Source organism: Podarcis muralis, chromosome 4, assembly GCF_964188315.1.
Source record: "Podarcis muralis chromosome 4, rPodMur119.hap1.1, whole genome shotgun sequence".
Lineage (NCBI taxonomy): Eukaryota > Metazoa > Chordata > Lepidosauria > Squamata > Lacertidae > Podarcis > Podarcis muralis.
Window position 1 is genome coordinate 7,413,737 of NC_135658.1, and position 22,126 is coordinate 7,435,862.

The window sequence follows — 22,126 nt, forward strand, 5'->3', positions numbered from 1 at the left end:
CCTTCCTCCTGGGCCGTGTTCAGAAAGTGGTGGGGGGGGGGTGAGTGTTCAGACCCCTGGGCTCTCACTTGTGGGGTGCCTCAGGGTTCTGTCCTCTCCCCCATGCTTTTCAACATCTACATGCAGCCGCTGGGAGAGATCATCAGGGGGTTTGGACTGGGTGTTCATCAGTATGCAGATGATACCCAGCTCTACCTCTCTTTTAAATCAGAACCAGTGAAGGCGGTGAAGGTCCTGTGTGAGTGTCTGGAGGCGGTTGGAGGATGGATGGTGGCTAACAGATTGAGGTTGAATCCTGACAAGACAGAAGTAATGTTTTTGGGAGACAGGAGGCGGGCAGGTGTGGAGGATTCCCTGGTCCTGAATGGGGTAACTGTGCCCCTGAAGGACCAGGTGCGCAGCCTGGGAGTCATTCTGGACTCACAGCTGTCCATGGAGGCACAGATCAATTCTGTGTCCAGGGCAGCTGTTTATCAGCTCCACCTGGTTCGCAGGCTGAGACCCTACCTGCCCGCAGACTGTCTCGCCAGAGCAGTGCATGCTCTGGTTATCTCTCGCTTGGAGTACTGCAATGCGCTCTATGTGGGGCTACCTTTGAAGGTGACCTGGAAACTACAACTAATCCAGAATATGGCAGCTAGACTGGTGACTGGGAGCGGCCGCCGAGACCACATAACACCGGTCTTGAAAGACCAACATTGGCTCCCAGTACGTTTCCGAGCACAATTCAAAGTGTTGGTGCTGGCCTTTAAAGCCCTAAATGGCCTCGGTCCAGTATACCTGAAGGAGCGTCTCCACCCCCATCGTTCTGCCCAGACACTGAGGTCCAGCTCCGAGGGACTTCTGACGGTTCCCTCGCTGCGAGAAGCCAAGTTACAGGGAACCAGGCAGAGGGCCTTCTCAGTAGTGGCACCCACCCTGTGGAACACCCTCCCACCAGATGTCAAAGAGAAAAATAACTACCGAACTTTTAGAAGACACCTGAAATCAGCCCTGTTTAATAGGTTATTGTATTTTAGTGTTTTGTTGGTAGCCGCCCAGAGTGGCTGGGGAAACAGGGTATAAATAATAAATTGTTATTGTTATTATTATTATAAAAATACTGGGTGTGAATTTGTTAAACCTGTCAGACCAGATATTAGATATTAGATGAATCAGGTATCCTAGACCCTGTCCAACCCTCTTCTGCGACCTCCACTGGATTATCAACCTTAGGCACCAGAACATCTTCCATAGCTCCTGAACGCTAGTAATTTAATTCTCAGGGTAGGAAACTGATCTGTTTATTGTGTACTGGGGGCAGGGAAAGAGGAATCAATCAAACGGATACTTTTAATATATATATATATAAAAACCCTCTTGATAATCTGCGATTTGAAGGCACCCCCACCAGTCCAAATTTCTTTGAAAACCGTGTTTCCTCTCACCGCATCTTAGATTTCCACCCATCAGCACATAGTTCTGCCACGGTTCCAGAAGGGGGGATATAACTGGAATCAGGAAAAGCAAGATTCATCAACCTGGTGCAGGAACTACAACTCCCATCAGCCACAGCCATGCTGGTAGGATGACCCCTACTGGTTAGAAAAGGTACTGCCCCATTGAGATATCATCTGTATTGTATCTGCAGCGCTGACTTTAGGGAGGCTTACTCCCAGGTAAGTGAGAATAGGTTTGGAGCTGAAGGCTTTGGATCTTGGCAAAATTTAAAAGGCAGCTCATGAGGCAGAACCGTTTTTAACCAGTAGGGGTCGTTTGCAGCCCAGTGTGGCCCTGGATGATGGGAGTTGTAGTCCAACACATCTGGAGGGCGCAGGTTGGCGAATAAAAGGCTATAAAAGGTGTGTTGTCTTCTTGCAAAGCATGCACCAAGGATTTCTGCCCTGAGGCATCTCAAGTCCTTCCTGCCTTGGTCCTCCTCCTCATATCATGGACACCCGATTCTTGATGTAAACATGATAGGGGTCGCTCTGCTTGTCCACCTCCTTGCGGGATCTGGTGTAGCCGAGGATCAGGCTCCCGACTAACGCGGCAAAGAGGATCATCACGAAGAGGATGTAGATGCAAGCGTAGTTGTCCTTCTCCTCCTCGACGGGCTTCGCATCCTGGGGGCAAGCGTGAGAGAGAGTCTGGTTCAGGGCCCGCATCATCGAGTCCAGCTTCTGAAGCCAGGTCTCCGTCCGGTTCCCCAATGCGGAGGCCATCGTCCGATCCCGGGGGGTGCCGTCGCTGCTGCCAAAAACAGAAACAGGAACCGTTTCAGAACAAGCAGGCCTCTGAAAGCACATGGGGCGGCCTCATTCGCACTCAGAGCCAGCCCAAGATATTCAGCTGCCCCAGGAAGCACAGGAAATAGAGCGTAGGCACCCTCAGGCACACAGATGTTGTTGCTGTTGTTGTTGTTGTTGTTGTTGTTGTTGTTGTTAATAATAATAATAATAATAATAATAATAATAATAATAATAATACAGTGGAACCTTGGTTCTCGAACTTAATCCATTCCGGAAGTCTATTCGACTCCTGGAATGTTCGAAAACCGAGGTGCGGCTTCCGATTAGAATAGGCACCCTGGAAACAATAGCTGATAGCCGCACCGGACGTTCAGCTTCCGAAAAATGTTCAAACACTGGAACACTTACTTTTGACTTTTCGGCGTTCGGGAGCCAATTTGTTCGTCAACTAAGCCTTTCAAGAACCAAGGTTCCACTGTAATAATAATACAGCGGTACCTCGGGTTACAAACGCTTCAGGTTACAGACTCCGCTAACCCAGAAATAGTACCCCGGGTTAAGAACTTTGCTTCAGGATGAGAACAGAAATTGAGCGGCGGCAGTGGGAGGCCCCATTAGCTAAAGTGGTGCTTCAGGTTAAGAACAGTTTCAGGTTAAGAACGGACCTCCAGAACGAATTAAGTTCTTAACCCGAGGTACCACTGTAATAATAAATTATCATTATCATTTTGATTTGTATACTGCCCTTCATCAGATTATCCCAAGGCGGCGTCCAACATTAAAAACACATTACAGAACACCAATGATAAAAACATAATAAAAAGCAGACAGTTGGTTCATCTACTTCAGTACTGACTACACTGGCTGGCAGCAGCTCCCCAAGATTTCAAGGAGTCTCTCCCAAGCCTGAAGTGAAGGCCCAAGACAGGAGTTGATCATCATGTGAGCTGCGCACAGGTGGTCTGAAGCAAGCTGCTGGCCAGTCCTGTGGAGCCTCCTTTTATTGAGACAAATATGCAAGCCAGGCAAATACATTTTGGGCTGTGACCTTTACACATCTTCCGCCCCAAGATCGTGGGGTGGTACAATGCTATTTTGGCACCTGCCCTGCGGCATCCAAAGCGTCATTTTCCCCTTGCACAGTGTATGACGAATGGAGACAAAAGGTCCAGTGGCGTAGCGTGGGGGGTGAAGGGGGGGCCGGCTGCACCGGGCGCAACATCTGGGGGGGGCGCGCTCGCACTCACAGCTCTCTGCCCCTACCTGGCTCACTCAGGGTTAGAGGGCGCAAATTACTTGCCTTGCCCCGGGTGCTGACAACCCACGCTACGCCACTGAAAAGGTCTCAGGGACAAAAGGTTACAGACAGGGCACCGCTGACTGCTGCGACCGCAAAAGGTCAGACGTAGGGGACGATGTTCCGACAGCCGTGGCTTGTCTGAGGGGGGGGGGGTTTCCCGGCACCCCAGGGTCACGCGTGCAGGCAGACTGTGGCTGCCTGCTGGTGGAGAGTGGGCTCCCTCCGGACCCCACACCCCACTCCGCGATATCCCTACACAACCCTATGTGGCAATGCCTTTGAGGATTGAATTTGGGAACTCCTGCTTGCAAAGCAAGCACTCTACCATGGAGCTATTGCTCCACCCTCTCCAGTGGTCCATTTAGCTCAGTATTGCCTACACGGACTGGCAGTGGCTCTCCAAGGTTTCTGGCAGCCTTACCTGAAGAATCCAGGGATTGAACCTGGGGCATGCAAAGCTGCTGCCCCATCACTGAGCTGCTGCCCCACCCTCTCCATTGCTCCAATTACCTCAATAGTGCCTGCACTGGCTGGCAGCAGCTCCCCAGGATTTCAAGCCGGAGTCTCTCCTACCATTGGGGACTGACCCTGAAACCTGCTGTGTGCATAGCAAGCACTCTGCCGCAGAGCTACACCATTTCCTGGTTTAAAAAGTAGACCAGGGATGAGGAACCGGTGGAATTTTGCAGGTGAATGCAGACACAATATTACACAATGCTGGACAGTTACTCATTCACTTCACAACCCCAGCTTCAGAAGCCAGCGTGTTAGTAAACAGACCGTAGCCATCTCCTTATCTTGACCCTTAAGAGGTTCGCTGGAGAGATTATCACGGCCCAAGATACAGCAGGAGGGGGCAGGGATCTCTCTTTCCATCGGAGCAGCTCAGCTGGGAAGGGAGGCTTCCCGTTGCCTAACTGAGAGATCCCGGCCCCCTCCTGCTTGCACGCAAGCTCTGACAGGCAGTGTGAAGCCTCCCTTCACAGCTGAGAGATCCTGCTTGCACGCAAGTAGGAGTTTGGAGGCTGTTCTGATAGGCAGCATGAAGCCTCCCTTCACAGCATAGTTGCGGGGGTCAGGGAAGGTGGAGTCAGCCCGGAAGCTGCATCTGAGAGTCCCTGCACCACCATCTCATGGGGACTTCCGAGCAGCTCCTGAAGCCAGCCAGAGCCAACTGCTCCGGGCTGCTGAGACTGCCGCTGCTGCGTTTCCCGGGGACATTAGATGAAATCCGGGGATGGAATTTGTCTGGGGACTTATTCGCATATCCGGGGACTGTCCCTGGGAAACGGGGACGTCTAGTAACCCTACTCCAGACATAGAATCATAGAACTGTAGAGTTGTAAGGGACTACGTGGATCATCATTCTAGTCCAACTCCCTGCAATGCAGGATTTTATTTTATTTTTGCTTAAGGTGGGGCTTGAACCCACAGCCCTGAGATTACGACTCTGACGTTCTACCAGCTGAGCTTGTTTTGAACTACAAGACTGATTCCTTTTCGAGGTGGAACCGGCACCCATAACAGGGCCAGTTCCTTTGATCGAAGCAATCAAGAAAGCATGTACAGTGGTACCTTGGGTTAAGAACTTAATTCGTTCCGGAGGTCTGTTCTTAACCTGAAACTGTTCTTAACCTGAAGCACCACTTTAGCTAATGGGGCCTCCTGCTGCCGCCATGCCACCGGAGCCCGATTTCTGTTCTTATCCTGAAGCAAAGTTCTTAACCCGAGGTACTATTTCTGGGTTAGCGGAGTCTGTAACCTGAAGCGTCTGTAACCTGAAGCGTATGTTACCTGAGGTACCACTGTACAACGTAAGGCGATCTCGCAAGCAAACTGGTCCCAAGTTGTTAAGGTCTTTGTAAGATAAAGTACCCCTGGACGGTTAAGTCCAGTCGCAGACCACTCTGGGGTTGCAGTGCTCATCTCGCTTTCTGGCCGATAGAGCCAGCATTTGTCCACAGACAGCTTTCCGGGTCATGTTGCCAGCAGGACTAAACCGCTTCTAGAGCAACGGGACACCGTGACGGAAACCAGAGAGCACGAAAACGCTGTTTACCTTCCCGCCACAGCAGTACCTATTTATCTACTTGCACTGGTGTGCTTTCGAACTGCTAGGTTGTCAGAAACTGGGACAGAGCAACAGGAGCTCACCTCATCCTAGGGATTCGAACCGCTGACCTTCCGACTGGCAAGCCCAAGAGGCTCAGTGGTTTAGACCACAGCACCAGCCACATCCCTAAGGGCTTTAAAGATAAAGGTAAAGGGACCCCTGACAGTTAAGTCCAGTTGCAGACGACTCTGGGGTTGCACCGCTCATCTCGCTTTACAGGCCAAGGGAGCCAGCGTACAGCTTCCGGGTCATGTGGGCAGCATAACTAAGCCACTTCTGGCAAAACCAAAGCAGCGCACAGGAACACCGTTTACCTTCCCGCCAGAGCGGTACCTATTCACCTACTTGCACTGGTGTGCTTTTGAACTGCTAGGTTGGCAGGAGAAGGGACCGAGCAACAGGAGCTCACCCCGTTGCAGGGATTTGAACTGCCGACTTTCTGATCGGCAAGCCCAAGAGGCTTTGGACTACAATTCCCATCATCCTTGACCACTGGTCTTGCTAGTGAGGGATGATGGGAGTTGTAGTCCAAAAACAGCTGGAGGCCCAAGGTTGGGGAACACTGGTTTAGACCACAGCGCCACCCGCATCCATAAGGGCTTTACCTAAGGGCTTTGCATACAGTGGTACCTCGGGTTAAGTACTTAATTCATTCCGGAGGTCCGTTCTTAACCTGAAACTGTTCTTAACCTGAAGCACCACTTTAGCTAATGGGGCCTCCTGCTGCTGCTGCGCTGCCAGAGCACGATTTATGTTCTCATCCTGAAGCAAAGTTCTTAACCCGAGGTATTATTTCTGGGTTAGCGGAGTCTGTAACCTGAAGCATATGTATCCCAAGGTACCACTGTACTAATAGTAGCACCTTGAACCTGAAAAGGCTCTTCAGAGTTGTGTCTGGGAAGGACTCCTAACTCCTCAGCCCCTCACTCTCCTTTTACCCCCTCCCTTGAAGGCCCCATATAGATGTCCTGGGTTTCTTGATTGAAAATGCCTCAATCTTCCCTGATCTGATGCAACATCTGTACAGACCCAATTTTGCTTTGCCGCGACAGAAGCCCTGTTGTGTCCACATAATAAGTGACGGGTGGCATCTACCAACCCTTCGGCTTTTATGCTACCAGCTGACCTTCAGCTGATCTCCCATGGCCATTGCAAAGAAAGGTAATTAGCAGGATGGTGCCAGTTACGTGCTGGCAGGAAGGCGCAAATCCTTTGCTAGCCAGGCAACAGGACCTGATTCATGCGACTTGGCACGGTTTCCATACTCTCACTTACAGTGCAATCATCATTTGCCCTGCAGAGCTCAATGAGATTTACTCCCAGGGAAATGTGTACTGCAGCCTCTTTTCTCATTGCCATGCATCCTTCCTCAACCTGAATGTTTTTGACTACAACTCCCAGAAGCCCCCAGCCAGCACTTCATTCCTAGCACAGCCTTTCGCCAACCCGGCACCGTCTACTCTAGACAATCTGAACTACAATTTCCATCTGCCACAGCTAAATAGCCCTCAAATAGCTCCCTATCCTCCCCATCTAAAACAAAGCCTAAGAACACGTAACTATTTTTGCACACACGCACTCATCCTTTGTTAACTTTCTCTCTCCTCCTTCCCTTTCTCTCCACCACTATCACAATTTTTGATTGTAATGCCTTTGGGAGCAGGGACCTATTTTTTCAGCACTGTAGGATTTAGGATAGTACCAAAGCTGATTTGCAGAGATAATTTTTTAATGAACAATTATTAGGTTTCAAGATTTCATCCACCGCACAATGAGGGCTCGAAACTTTGTATTATTATTAGAGTGGTACCTTGATTCTCAAACGCCTTGGTTCTCAAACGCCGAAAACGCGGAAGTGAGTGTTCCAGTTTTCGAACGTTTTTCAGAAGCCAAACATCTGATGCGGCTGTCGGCTGTTGTTTCCGGGGCGCCTGCACCAATCAGAAGCTGCGCCTTGGTTTTCGAACATTTCAGAAGTCAAATGGACTTCCGGAATGGATTAGGTTTGGCGCTTTTGTTTTTGCTATTTATTTCGCATTTTTGAGGCTTTTTTGGTTAATTTGTTTTTGTGACTGTGTGGAACCCAGTTCAGCTACTGATTGATTGATTGATTGATTGATTGATTGAATGGTTGTGTGACTGTGGAAATGAATAAAAGCCCCCCATCCAAACAATGACTATCATCAGTGCAGGTAAGAATTATTATTTATTTTTTTAATTTTTATCATCTACAGAACATTGATTACTGCTTTCATTTTATGGCTCAATGGTCTCGTTAGATAGTAAAATTCATGTTAAATTGCTGCTTTAGGGGTTGTTTTTAAAAGTCTGGAACAGATCACTCCCTTTTGCATTACTTTCTATGGGGAAGCGTGCCTTGGTTTTGGAACGCTTTGGTCTCGGAACGGACTTCTGGAACGGATTAAGTTTGAGAACCAAGGTACCACTGTATTATTATTTATAATGGAGCACACATCTGCAGAATGGCAACATTCCTGCTAAGTAAGTATAAAGCAGCTCTGCGGTGGAACATCGCAGCTCTGCTTGCTCAAAGATTTTCGAGGGCTTTGCAAACATGAATGAATTATGCTTCAATGCCCTTCTGGAAAAGCAAACAAACATTACCTACATGTGTGGGAATGGTAAACTCAGTCGAGAAAAAACGGTTTGCTGTGAGGCTGTGTTATCGCTCTAGCATTATTATCTTCCTGCCCTGAGAGTTTTCCCTTTTTTTTAAGGACCTTGGGAAGTTGGAAAACATTCAGACGGGGAAACCCAAATGATCAAGAGCGGGGTGCAACTCCCCAATGAAGAAAGTTTGCAACGTTTGCAGGGCTGCCACACGCCTGGATTGTTGTTGTTGTTTAGTCGTTTAGTCGTGTCCGACTCTTCGTGACCCCATGGACCAGAGCACGCCAGGCACTCCTGTCTTCCACTGCCTCCCACAGTTTGGTCAAACTCATGTTCATAGTTTCGAGAACACTGTCCAACCATCTCGTCCTCTGTCGTGCCCTTCTCCTTGTGCCCTCCATCTTTCCCAGCATCAGGGTCTACCTGATGCCCGGATTACCCCAGACATTTCCGGGATTAGTAAAGGTAAAGGGACCCCTGACCATTAGGTCCAGTTGTGACCGACTCTGGGGTTGCGGCGCTCATCTCACTTTACTGGCCGAGGGAGCCGGCATACAGCTTCCGGGTCATGTGGCCAGCATGACTAAGCCGCTTCTGGCGAACCAGAGCAGCACACGGACACGCCGTTTACCTTCCCGCCGGAGCGGTACCTATTTATCTACTTGCACTTTGAAGTGCTTTTGAACTGCTAGGTTGGCAGGAGCTGGGACCGACCAACGGGAGCTCACCCCGTCGCGGGGATTCGAACCACCAAACTTCTGATCGGCAAGCCCTAGGCTCAGTGGTTTAGACCATAGCACCACCTGCGTCCAGGATTACAAAGGTGGAATTGACATCCGAGGGAAATTTCTGAAAGGCAGCGCTTTGTCCTGGATCTTAGGCGAGTCAATCGAAAAACAACTCCCCAGTTTTTGGGGTGTCCCAGTTTTTACTTTTGGAAAGATGTCAACCCTAAGCCGTTTATGCCCTTTCAGTTTAGAGAAAAAGCGAAATACAGTGGTACCTTGGGTTAAGAACTTAATTCGTTCCGGAGGACTGTTCTTAACCTGAAGCACCACTTTAGCTGATGGGGCCTCCTGCTGCTGCTGCTGCGCCGCCTCATCCTGAAGCAAAGTTCTTAACCTGAGGTACTATTTCTGGGTTAGCGGAGTCTGTAGCCTGAGGTGTATGTAACCTGAAGCGTATGTATCACTGTAGAAGTTGATGAATGCATGGAATGGAGAAAGTGGGGTGTGAATGTTTTCTTCACTCTGCCCATAGTTAAGCAGAAGGCAGTGACAGCCACCAAGTTCTATCATGTCTCCTCTGACTCGCCTTTTCTCTCCCTGGAAAAGACCCTGATGTTGGGAAAGATGGAGGGCACAAGGAGAAGGGGACGACAGAGGAGGACGAGATGGTTGGACAGTGTTCTCGAAGCTACCAGCATGAGTTTGACCAAACTGCAGGAGGCAGTGGAAGACAGGAGTGCCTGGCGTGCTCTGGTCCAGGGGGTCACGAAGAGTCGGACACGACTAAACGACTAAACAACAACAAAGAAGGCCCAATTGCAGCAACCTTTCCTTGTAGGGGAGCAGTTCCATCGCCTTGATCATTTCCTTTGTCCTTTTACAATATGATAATCTTTATTGCCATTGTCCCACACAGAACAACAAAATTTAAAAAATCTACCTTAGACATTCAGAAACCAACAAGCCCGCTATCCCAGCTATCCCAGCCTCGTTAGCCCCCTAAAAACTCTGATACCCCATAATTAAATACAATATACTCCCATAGAGACTACCTTACACTGCGTTTAAAACCAAAATCGCATTTGGATAGAAACTGTTTCTCAGGCGGCTAGTCCTAGTCTTTATAACCCTGTACCTTCTTCCAGAAGGCAGAAAGAGATCATTTCCGGGGTGCGCAGTATCCTGCGCTATCTCTGCCGCTTTCTTATGGCACCTGGAAGCATAGATTTGATCCAAGGTGGGAAGAGTGCACCCAATTATTCTCTCTGCAGTCTTTACAACCCTGGACAGCATTGTTTTTTCCCTGACCGTGCAGCTCCCAAACCACACGCATAGACCATACTTTAATATACTATCAACAGTGCACTGGTAAAATGCCACCAACAGGTCCTTTGAGAGATTGTTTTCCCGGAGGATTCTCAGAAAATATAACCTCTGCTGTGCTCTCTTCATCAGCTCTTTGCTGTTTTCTCCCCAGGTTAAGGAGAAACCTTCTCCAACTCTACAATATCCTTTCTGAGATGAGGCGACCAGAACGGTACATGATATTCCAAATGTGGTTGCACTACAGATTTGCACAATGGCATGATGGCGTTGGCGGTACTATGGCTCTACATGATTCTATGATTCTATAATATGATTCTATGATTAGCTGAGATTCCTGTGTTGCAGGCGGTTAGACTAGATCAGGGGTCTGCAACCTTTAAGACAAAAAGAGCCACTTGGACCCGTTTCCGAAGAAAAAAACAACTGGGAGCCGCAAAACTCGTCATTATAAAAATAACTTTTTTGTCACTTTTTATTATTTCTTTGTTTGACCCCTCAGAATTCCTCCTCCTCATAGAAATAAACGTTAAATTAACAAGTTACCTTTTTGTGTGTGTGTGTTCTTCACTCCCCTTCAAAACAGTGACCAGCGTACATGCCCCCTTTCAATGCGGTGACCAGCGTACATGCCCCTTACAGTGTAGCGGGCGGGCGGGAAAGTGACGTCGGGACGGTGCGTGACTAACGCACACACCGCCCCCATGCGACGTCACAGCCAGTACAGTGCCCGCCACAGTGGGGAGTGTCGGGGCGCACAATGCGCCTCCTCCAATCGCTAGTATCCGCCCCGGATCCACGGCAAAGGTGTAAAAGAGCCACATGCGGCTCTGGAGCCGCGGGTTGCAGACCCCTGGACTAGATGACTCGTTCCAACTCTACAATTCTTTGACTCGAACCTCCACTGATTCCAGCTGACATATTTGACTTCCTGGTCTTGCCTGGGTGCTGCAGTTCCAGGCACCCTTCCCACCCACCCCTTTTCTGTTTTGTGAAAGCCGCTATTGTTCGGAGAAGGGGAAAGACTGATAAGCCCCTGGCCGAGAGCTCAGTGGTCAACCAAAAAACCGGGCCGTCCACAATTCCATTGTGCCTGCCCGGCTGAGCTTGCCAAACTCCCTTTCTGCAAAAAATGAGGAATGCAAATAAGAAACCACTTCCTTGCTGGCTGCGGGCGCAGGACAGAAACATGATCCAAGATCCTGGCACAATCAGACAGCAGTACCAAGTACAGAGAGTCAGTGTGGTGTAGTGGTTAGAGCACTGGACTAAGACCTGGGAGACCAGGGTTCGAATTCCCCACTCAGCCCACTGGGTGAGCTTGGGCCAGGCACTCGCTCTCAGCCTAACCTGCGCTCCGGACCCTAACACTGTTGCTGTATGTAGGTTTTATTTTATTTGTTTTTTATCTTATATTTTGGAAATGCACATCCAGGGTTTTTTCCCTTTAAATTTTTTTGGGGCCCCCAAGAGAGTGTGGCCCTAAACTACAGCTTGTTTAGCTTATACGTAAATCCGGCGCTGCCTGCAAAGCATCCCTCCTCGGTCGCACACCTACGGCGATGCTGAGACGTCTCTGGCGAGGCCCATTCAGGTTTGAGGAGCAAGAGGGTTCGGCGAGCAGTGGCGTAGCGTGGGGGGTGCAGGGGGGGGGGCAGCTGCACCGGGCGCAACATCTGGGGTTAGGGCAAATCCACAGGTTAGGGGGCGCAAATCCACGGGTTAGGGGGCACAAATTACTTGCCTTGCCCCAGGTGCTGACAACCCACGCTACGCCACTGTCAGCGAGGCCTCCCTCATTCCACACCCTTCAGTATTTACACTGGGGAATTAGCTGCATATTTCCAAGGACTGCTTGGGCTGTGTGCTTTTACAGATTTGCGCAAACAAAGTTCTCCAGTTTCATGACACCTGCAGCGGGCGTGTGTTATACTCAGAAGCCCGGCACTGCACCTGAAAGCATCATCAGACACTGTATGTTTTGGCAGGGCAAAACAGCGCCGTCCCGTCCCGTCCCGTCCCGAAAAGGCAGGAAGACAGCCAGATCCTCGAATGGGGGTCACATCCAGACTGAGTGTGGGAAACCTTAAACCCTCCAGATATCGCTGAACTATAGCTCCCATTGTCTTACACCATAATAACTTTTATTAAATGTTCTGTTTTACAATTTCAGATAAACCTTGTACAGTCATAAAGGTAAAGGTACCCCTGCCCGTACGGGCCAGTCTTGCCAGACTCTAGGGTTGTGCGCTCATCTCACTCTATAGGCCGGGAGCCAGCGCTGTCCGCAGACACTTCCGGGTCACGTGGCCAGCGTGACAAGCTGCATCTGGCGAGCCAGCGCAGCACACGGAACGCCGTTTACCTTCCCGCTGGTAAGCGGTCCCTATTTATCTACTTGCACCAAGAGGTGCTTTCAAACTGCTAGGTTGGCAGGCGCTGGGACCGAACGACGGGAGCGCACCCCGCCGTGGGGATTCGAACCGCCGACCATGTGATGGGCAAGTCCTAGGCGCTGAGGTTTTACCCACAGCGCCACCCGCGTCCCTTCAAGGTACAGTCATACCTTGGGTTAAATATGCTTCAGGTTGAGCGTTTTCAGGTTACGTTCTGTGGTGACCCGGAAGTAACGGAGTGCATTACTTCCGGGTTTCGTCGCTCGCGCATACGCAGATGCTTAAAAATGACATCATGCGCATGCGCGGAAGTGGCGAGACGCGACCCACGCACACGCAGAAGCGTGTTACATTCAACTCAGGATGCGAACGGGGCTCCAGAACGGATCCCGTTCGCATCCAGAGGTACCACTGTACAAACTTTAAAATATCCAATGACTTCCCCCTTCTTCTCTTTCCGTGGTTCGTTTTACATATCTTACATCCCTGCGTACTCTACTATAACCATTCAAATCAATTTTCCACTATTACATCCATCAAGAATTATTTACTCTTAATGCTACCAGTGTTTTCAGCTGTACACAGCTATTTTCCATATGCTCAATAAACGTTTACCATACTTCTTTAAACATATGTTCTTCCTGCTCTCTTATTCCATATGTTAAATCTGCAAATTGTGCATATTCTTGAGTTGACAATCCTCTTGAGTTGGGACCTCGCTCACTTTCCATTTTGAGGCTAACAAAACACAGGCTGCAGTTGTTGCGTACATAATCTTTTCTGACACCTGGGAATTTCAGTCTGGGTTATCCCCAGCAGAAACGACTCTAGTTTTCAGGGGGGAGGGGAGTAATTGAAAACATTTTCCTCAGTTCATTATAAATTTTTTCCCAATACTCTTTTACCTTTTTACATGTCCACCACATGTGGAAGAATGTTCCCTCTACATTTTTACACTTCCAGCATCTTGGCCACTCTTGCTGGGACTGAACTCCAACCGCCTTTGGAGGGCCACAGAAGAGATTTCTCTTTTCACTTTTACAGTAATATCTTATTTTATTTCAAGATTCAGAGTTACACTCTATCACTCAACAGCTATAATCCCATTTCACAACACCGGCAACTTCCCGCTCAACCAAAATTACGATTACAGTGGTATCTCAGGTCACAGACGCTTCAGGTTACAGACGCTTCAGATTACAGACTCCGCTAACCCAGAAATAGTACCTCAGGTTAAGAACTTTGCTTCAGGATGAGAACAGAAATCGTGTGGTGGCAGCAGGAGGCCCCATTAGCTAAAGTGGTACCTCAGGTTAAGAACAATTTCAGGTTAATAACGGACCTCCGGACCGAATTAAGTTCTTAACCTGAGGTACCACTGTAAAAATAAAACAACAAACCAATAGCCCCCCCCCAAGGAAAAACACTTTTTAAAAGGGCATAGGATGTAAATCAAATCAGCCAAAGGCCTGGTTGAAAAGGAACGTTTTTGCCTGGCACCTAAAGGTGTCTAATGAAGGCGCCAGGCAAACGTCCCTGGGGAGAGCATTCCACAGACGGGGAGCCACTGCAGAGAAGGCCCCGTTCTTGTGTTGCCACCCTCCAGACCTCTCGAGGAGCAGGCACACGAATTAAGTTCTTAACCCAAGGTACCACTGTACATGCAATTGCATTTTTAAAATTCCATCATCTCCAGCTTCGTCCTTTTTAATAAATTTCTTACCATGTTCTGCATTGCTGACTCTAACTGTGGAGGCAGAGTATGGTCGGCGTGGCCATTAGCGAGCCTGCAAGTCTGTCTACGTTGGGCATGTGGAACATTTGGCCCTCCAGATGTGGCTGAACTACAACTCCCATCAGCCCCAGCAAGGATGGCCAGGGACAATGGGAGTTTAGTTAAGTAACAGGAGGAAGGCCACCTGTCTTGGATGATTATTTGAGATTCCTGCATTGCAGGGGGTTGGACTAGATAACCCTGGGTGTCCCTCCCGCCACTACAATTCTATGATTCTACAACCTGAACACAAGAGTGATCTCCTCTCAAAGAATGCCCTCTGAGGAAGAATGGCGGAGGAGAACCACGGAATTCGCAGAGATGACAAAACTGATGGTGCAGATGAGAGACCCAAGTTTAGAATCTTTTGAGGAGGACTGGAAACTTTCTCCGGTCTTCTAAATAAAGTAACTTCTCATATGCAAAGTCCACAGCGGGGTTGGCATGGCTAGCAGCCGGAACCAAAATCCTAGTAAATATACAGTGGTACCTCGGGTTAAGAACTTAATTCGTTCCGGAGGTCCATTCTTAACCTAAAACTGTTCTTAACCTGAGGTACCACTTTAGCTAATGGGGCCTCCCACTGCCACTGCGCCACCGCTGCACGATTTCTGTTCTCATCCTGAAGCAAAGTTCTTAAGCCAAGGTGCTATTTCTGGGTTAGTGGAGTCTGTAACCTGAAGCGTCTGTAACCTGAAGCATCTGTAACCCAAGGTACCACTGTATAAGGAACTGTTTGCCCGCTGAACTGTTCTGTGTTAACACAAAAGCTTGCACATGATCCACAATCCTTTGGCTGCCTGAGGAAAGTGTGGCGGGGTCCAGGGATTGGTGGACATGGGCGCCATTGTGCTTTTGACAAAGGCGCAAAACCCCCAAGATACCGAAGGTGTGTTGTGGCATGGCAAAAACGGCTTAATTTGAGCCGAGAGGCAATTGGAGCCCTGCAATAGAGCCGGGGACCCTGCCAACCAGGTTTCAAAGGTACCCTTCCCGGCTGTGTGGACTCTTCCCCCAGGCCAAATCTCTCGCTAGTCCCGTCTCACGACCTCCTCACACGATTTCAATCACCTGGAAAACGTTCTTGAACTGTGACGGTGCCTTTGGTTTGTCTGGATGGAAGATACAGAGATTTGCGTCGGTAGAAACCTCTGCTTTTTGCGTAGCTGGAATGCAAGGTGAAGAGTCACATCCATTGCTCCGCCCCCTTTAGTGTTTGGCCACGCCCACTGCTTGTGCCCTGCCCCCCCCCGAAACTTGCCCATGAGTGATTGTGGCCCTCAGACTGGAAAGAAAAAGATTCCTCTCCCTGGGCGTCCAGGAACCCTTCCCCCGCCCCCCCAATGCCAGTATGGAACACAGAATGTAATAATCATTTGCTTTCTGAGCATGTGCAGAGTGCTTTCCCCCCATGAATCTCGATCGGCCTGCAAATACCTGGATTTGAGATGGGAATTCCCAGCAGAAGTTTCTTCTGCTACCAACCAACCTGCCTTTTTGTATTAGACATTTCATCAAGGGCCTTTCATACAATGATAATTCGCAATTCTATATTGTTCCAGGGGTGCCACTTGATCACAAAAGTCACCAAATCCAGTGCGGAAGGAAAACAGAAGCTGGAACTCTAATCCACAAACAGATACACACAGGGCCGGATTTAGGTTTGATGAGGCCCTAAGCCAGGGGTCAGCAAGCTTTTCAGCAGGGGGCCGGTCCACTGTCCCTCACCTTGTGGGAGGCTGGACTATATTGGGGGAGAATGAACAAATTCCTATGCCCCACAAGTAACCCAGAGATGCATTTTAAATAAAAGCACACGTTCTACTCATTTAAAAAGATGCTGATTCCCGGCTGGATTGAGAAGACGATTGGGTCGGATCTGGCCCCCAGGCCTTAGTTTGCCTAAAGGTAAAGATACCCCTGCCCATACGGGCCAGTCTTGACAGACTCTAGGGTTGTGCGCCCATCTCACTCTATAGGCCGGGGGCCAGCGCTGTCCGGAGACACTTCCGGGTCACGTGGCCAGCGTGACAAAGCTGCATCTGGCGAGCCAGCGCAGCACACGGAAACACCGTTTACCTTCCCACCAGTAAGCGGTCCCTATTTATCTACTTGCACCCGAAGGTGCTTTCGAACTGCTAGGTTGGCAGGCGCTGGGACCGAGCAACGGGAGCGCACCCCGCCACGGGGATTCAAACCGCCGACCTTTTGATCGGCAAGCCCTAGGCGCTGAGGCTTTTACCCACAGCGCCACCCGCGTCCCTTTAGTTTGCCTACCCATCCCCTACCCATCCCCTAAGCTACTGAAGGTAATGGGGCCCTTTATATGTCCAGCTGTCCTTTGTCAACAACAAATTGTCACTGTTTTTTGTGTTGAATATATGTCATATGGTAATTTATGGACCCAATAGGTATCTAAACCCATTTGCACATAACAAATAGGAGCTGTATGTAGGTTTTATTTTACTTGTTTTTTATCTTATATTTTGGAAATGTACATCCAGATTTTTTTTTCTTTAATTTTTTGGTGGCCCCTAAGAGACGGGGGCCCAAAGCTATAGCTTGTTTGGCTTATATGTAAATCCAGCACTGGATAGACACACTCAGCCTTAATTGGAGGGTTTGCAGAACAGAAAAGGATGCACAGCCAATGAAAGGGTCAGATCATGGGTAGGCAAACTACGGCCAGGGGGCTGGATCCGGCCCAATCACCTTCTCAATCCGGCCCGCAGACGGTCTGGGAATCAGCGTGTTTTTACATGAGTAGAATGTGCCCTTTTATTTAAAATACATTTCTGAGTTATTTGTGGGGCCTGACTGGTGTTTTCTCATGAGTAGAACGTGTGTTTTCATTTAAAATGCATCTCTGGGTTATTTGTGGGGCATAGGAATTCGTTCATCCCCCCCCAAAAAAAAAATATAGTCCGGCCCCCCACAAGGTCTGAGGGACAGTGGACCGGCCCCCTGCTGAAAAAGTTTGCTGACCCCTGATCCAAACACTATTCATCAGGAAATTTAAGTTTTTCATGTGTGCTAAAACTCAGTCTAAGTTTTTTAAATTTATTACTGTTTAACCACTTCAGTTAACAAACATAGATGCATATGCTATCATGTTACTGTTTCAGTTAAATAAATTGTTTAGTTATTCAGGAAACAATTGTTTTGTCTCCTTCCGATAAAGCACAGCGGAAAAGTTGTCCAAATATAAACAGTCAACTTATTAAACATCACCAGAATTTCATAATGATCGGTCTATGTTTTTCTAATCATATAACCAAACCAGTCACTGTAAAAACTAATCTGAAAATTTAGTATTCGGAAAAAAGGAAACCTTCATCTGGTTGTAAATATTAAGATGATACCAGCAAGAACGAGTCTGTAAAAAAAAAAATGATCTAAATCAAGGCTTACCGACTAGCAATTTAAATCGTGCAGCGCTAACCAAAGGGTCAGAAAATCAGATGGAGAATTTGGAGTACTGTATGAGCTTGATCAAGGCTGCCCCAAAGGAGGGTGGCATCCATTCATAGAATTGTAGAATTGTAGATACGCAAGGGAACCCCAAAAGTCATCTAGCATGTTCTGGGGGGGGGGGCACCCTCTCCTTCGTAAGGAGCTGCCTCGGACGGATTGGGACCCAAACCCAGCCTCCCCCGTCCCCAGAGAAGTTTGCAAGAAAGCAGGGTGGATAAAAAAAATCAATGATTTTTAATATATTTATACAGTATATATAAAATTGGGTTTTTTTATTTAAAACAGATTTTTTAAAATTTAAATTGGATTCTTAAAATAAAATGCTTTTGGAGGGAAAAACTTTCTAAAGATAGTTTTCTATTTAAGTTACATTATAGTCCAAAGGGTATAATATCAGGAAATAAGGATTTGTTTTACGTTTCTCATGTGTGCTAAAACTCAGTCTAAGTTTTTTTATTTTTAAATGTTTAACCACATCAGTTAACAAACATGGATGCATATGCTATAATGTTACTGCTTCAGTTAAATAAATTGTTTAGTTATTCAGGAAACGATTGCTTTTCTCCTTCCGATAAAGTACAGCGGAAAAGTTGTCCAAATATAAACAGTTAACTTATTAAACTTATTAAATCAGGCTGCCCCAAAGGAAGGTGGCATCAATAATAGCATCTTAGAAATGTAGATACGCAAGGGAACCCCAAAGGTCATCTAGCTCAACCCCCCTGCAATGCGGGAATCACAGCTCAAGAATCCCTTGACACGTGTCCAGGAGGCAGCTCCATCAATTGGGGGCTGTTGGGGCTTTCTAAGAAGGTGAGGTTGGGCTCTGACGCGCGAGAGGTCTCAACACGTGTCTGCATGTTCTGGGAGGGTGCACCCTCTCCTTCGTAAGGCGTTGCCTCGGCCGGATCGGGACCCAAACCCGCGACTCGCGTGTCCCCAGAGAAGCGCTTTCACACGAGACAGTGGGTCGCGTGTCCCAGCCAGCGCTTCGCCACAGCTAGGCAAACGGTTCGGGCGCTGAATCCGGGGCTGGTGATGATCCTCCCCGCGCCCGGCCTCAGTTTCCCCTGCGCGCTGCACCGGACTCACCTCCACCTGCTGCTGCTGCTCCAGCGGCGCCGGCTCACTCGCCTGCGGGATTCTGCGGCGGAGCGTCTCCCGGCAGCAGCCGCCTTGGGCGAGGCGAAGCCGGCCCTCCCCTTGGGCAGGGGCCGTCCCTTCCTCCCTCCCTGGCGGGCAGCCCAAGCCGAGGCCGCCACCTGATCTTGGAGGCAGCCCTTTCCTGGGCAGAAATCCAACAGGTGGGACGTTAAATTAATTGGAAACAGCTTGCAGATACTGAATTGGCTTAGGATTTTAGATAAGTTATTTTTTTTATATATAAGATATTTATTAGGATTTTTTGAAGTATTGCAATAAAAAATGGAAAATAAAAAAAAAATACAAAAAAAAAATGGTTAAAAACACTCAAGTTTCTCATTGCTTATTTTTCTTTAGCTTGTTTCCCGGACCTCCTCATACCTCCCTTTTTTGTACTCCAGTTCAGTTTGTTGGTTCAGCAAATCCTTACCCTCTTTATTTATCCTAATCTTTGATCTTAAAGGATTTTAGATAAGTTAAGTGATGAATTAATAGGTTTAATGTCAAATGAAAAGGCTTAAGGGTGTTAATGTCCAAGTTAAATTTTAGAAGAACTGTGATTTGGAAAACCATTAAAAGGATATGCATTGAAATTCAACCAAGTGTTAAGTCACTTAACAATGTTAATAAGTGTAATTTTTAATAAGGTTATGATTTTGTTTGTTTGTTTGTTTATAATTTTGTGAAAATCAATTAAAAAAATTGGAATAAGAAGTCCAACAGGTGGGGCTTCACCTGTTGAACTTTTGCCTGCCGTGCGCTGCAAAACGACAACAACAAACCTATGGTTACCTGTAACATAAACACACAGGACGTAACCGGCTGTACTTTTGATTAAATAAGGTATACCATTCATTGTATCAGATACGCGTGCTTATCTGAAATATGCATGTATGTATGTATTTGCAATATTTTGCTTATACAGTGGTACCTCGAGTTACATATGCTTCAGGTTACATACGCTTCACGTTACAGACTCTGCTAACCCAGAAATAGTGCTTCAGGTTAAGAACTTTGCTTCAGGTTGAGAACAGAAATCATGCTCTGGCGGCACGGCAGCAGCGGGAGGCCCCATTAGCTAAAGTGGTGCTTCAGGTTAAGAACAGTTTCAGGTTAAGTACGGACCTCTGGAACGAATTAAGTACTTAACCCGAGGCACCACTGTATTTTGTAATAGTTATGTTAAATAATTGTTTAAAAAAACAACAATAAACGTTTTCCAACCTTCTCTAAAAAAGATAAAAATAAAAAAAAAATAAAAGAGGATTAGACAAACTCCAGGAGGAGAATTCTGCCAACGATGGCTCTGTTCTGCGCTCCACAGCGCAGCGATGCTTCAGAATCCCAGTTGATGGAAATCCACAGGGAGACGATTGCTCTGGTGCCCGGATCCTGCTAGCTGGTTTTCCACAGAAAACTGTTCGGCCGCTGTGAGATCAGGATGTTGGACTAGACGGGCCATTGGCCTGATCCGGCAGGCTCTTCTGATGTTACGATACGATCAGTGGCGTAGCTTGGGGGGTGCAGGGGGGGCCGGCCGCACCGGGCGCAACATCTGGGGTTAGGGCAAATCCACAGGTTAGGGGGCGCAAATCCACGGGTTAGGGGGCGCAAATTACTTGCCTTGCCCCGGGTGCTGACAACCCACGCTACACCACTGGATACGATACGATAATCATTATTGTCATTGTCCCATACAGAACAACGAAATTGGGGGGGGGGGAATCTACATCAGACATTCAAACCAACAAGCCTGCTATCCCAACCTGGTTAGCCCCCTAAAAACTCTGATACCACATAATTAAATACAATATACTCCCATAGAGACTACCTTACACTGCATTTAAAACCAAAATCGCATTTGCATAGAAACTGTTTCTCAGGCGGCTAGTCCTAGTCTTTATAACCCTGTACCGTCTTCCAGAAGGCAGAAGCTGAAAGAGATCATTTCCGGGGTGCGCACTATCCTGCACTATCTCTGCAGCTTTCTTGTGGCACCTGGAAGCATAGATTTGATCCAAGGTGGGAAGAGTGCACCCAATTATTCTCTCTGCAGTCTTTACAACCCTGGACAGCATAGCTTTTTCCCTGACCGTGCAGCTCCCAAACCACACACACAGACCATAAGTTAATACACTCTCTGCAGTACAATGGTAAAATGCCATCAACAGGTCCTTTGAGAGACTGTTCTCATACTTTGCAACGTGCTTCTGGTCTCACTCCTATTTGCAACACAGCAGGGTCCACACCAGGCTCGCCCTCGTCGGAGTTTCACTTGATTGACATTCGTGCAGACATGTCCTAAGCCACCGCCTCAGTCCTTGTTTTATTTTTTCCTCCTGCAAGATGGCAGGGCTAAATTACTGCCTGGATTTATGAGTTAAATCTGCAGTTGCGGTGCATATTTCGGGCTACATACCTGGGACGACTTATGCAATTGTGGGGCATGTCTCAGCTGTGCTGGAAGATCCTGACCTCATCTTCCCTCTGAACAGGAGCAGCCGCTCCCGTTCCTAGAAGCCATAAATGTGGCGCAATGGCAAGGGTGGGTTATTTTGCAATGGAGCAGAGGTCGAGAGACTGCCGGCTGTTTCGCTAAGCAACAATAGTGGCACATCTCAATCCTCAGAAACCACTAGCTCCACTAGCTGAGAAAAATGGGGTTGATAAATGAAAGTGATTTGAGGTTGAGTTAAGTTTTTTTTAAAAAAAAATAATATTTATTAGGCATTTCCAATTATAACAATATCAAAAACAAAACATCCCAATTTAGAGTCTTATTTTCCATATCATCTTTCCAGGACTTCCCCTCCCCTCCCCCTCTTGCATTCCAATTCTTACAAATAAGTTCAGCAATTTCTTATTCCAGATTTTAAACTTAGTGTCATTATCCCAATTTAAAAATATTAGCCCACCTCCTAAAATCGACTTAGTCCCTTCCACGCGTTCTCCCCTTTAATATACATAATAGATTAAAATATAATAAAATAAAATGTAGTTTTACACCCTTTAG

General features: G+C 47.8%; 1 protein-coding gene across 5 annotated transcripts; it reads right to left on the reverse strand.

Annotated features, from left to right (window-relative positions):
* Positions 1-1,267: 1,267 nt before the first annotated feature.
* Positions 1,268-19,183, reverse strand: KCNE3 (potassium voltage-gated channel subfamily E regulatory subunit 3). 5 transcript variants are annotated; one of them, XM_028725818.2, is made up of 3 exons: positions 19,063-19,099; positions 15,568-15,662; positions 1,268-2,232 (listed from the first exon to the last, which is right to left on the reverse strand). In XM_028725818.2, the coding sequence occupies exon 3, from the start codon at positions 2,202-2,204 to the stop codon at positions 1,923-1,925; it is 282 nt and encodes a 93-aa protein (XP_028581651.2). In that variant the 5' UTR covers positions 2,205-2,232; positions 15,568-15,662; positions 19,063-19,099; the 3' UTR covers positions 1,268-1,922. The 5 variants fall into 5 exon arrangements, with proteins under 5 accessions (XP_028581651.2, XP_077782993.1, XP_077782992.1 ...); XM_077926867.1 differs by having other exon boundaries at positions 1,268-2,229; positions 19,063-19,081; XM_077926866.1 differs by lacking the exon at positions 15,568-15,662 and having other exon boundaries at positions 19,063-19,183.
* Between the last annotated feature and the right edge of the window lie 2,943 nt (positions 19,184-22,126).

Coding starts and splice junctions, on each gene's coding strand:
- KCNE3 (XM_077926866.1), bottom strand. CDS start 2,204: ATGGCCTCCGCATTGGGGAACCGGACGGAGACCTGGCTTCAGAAGCTG.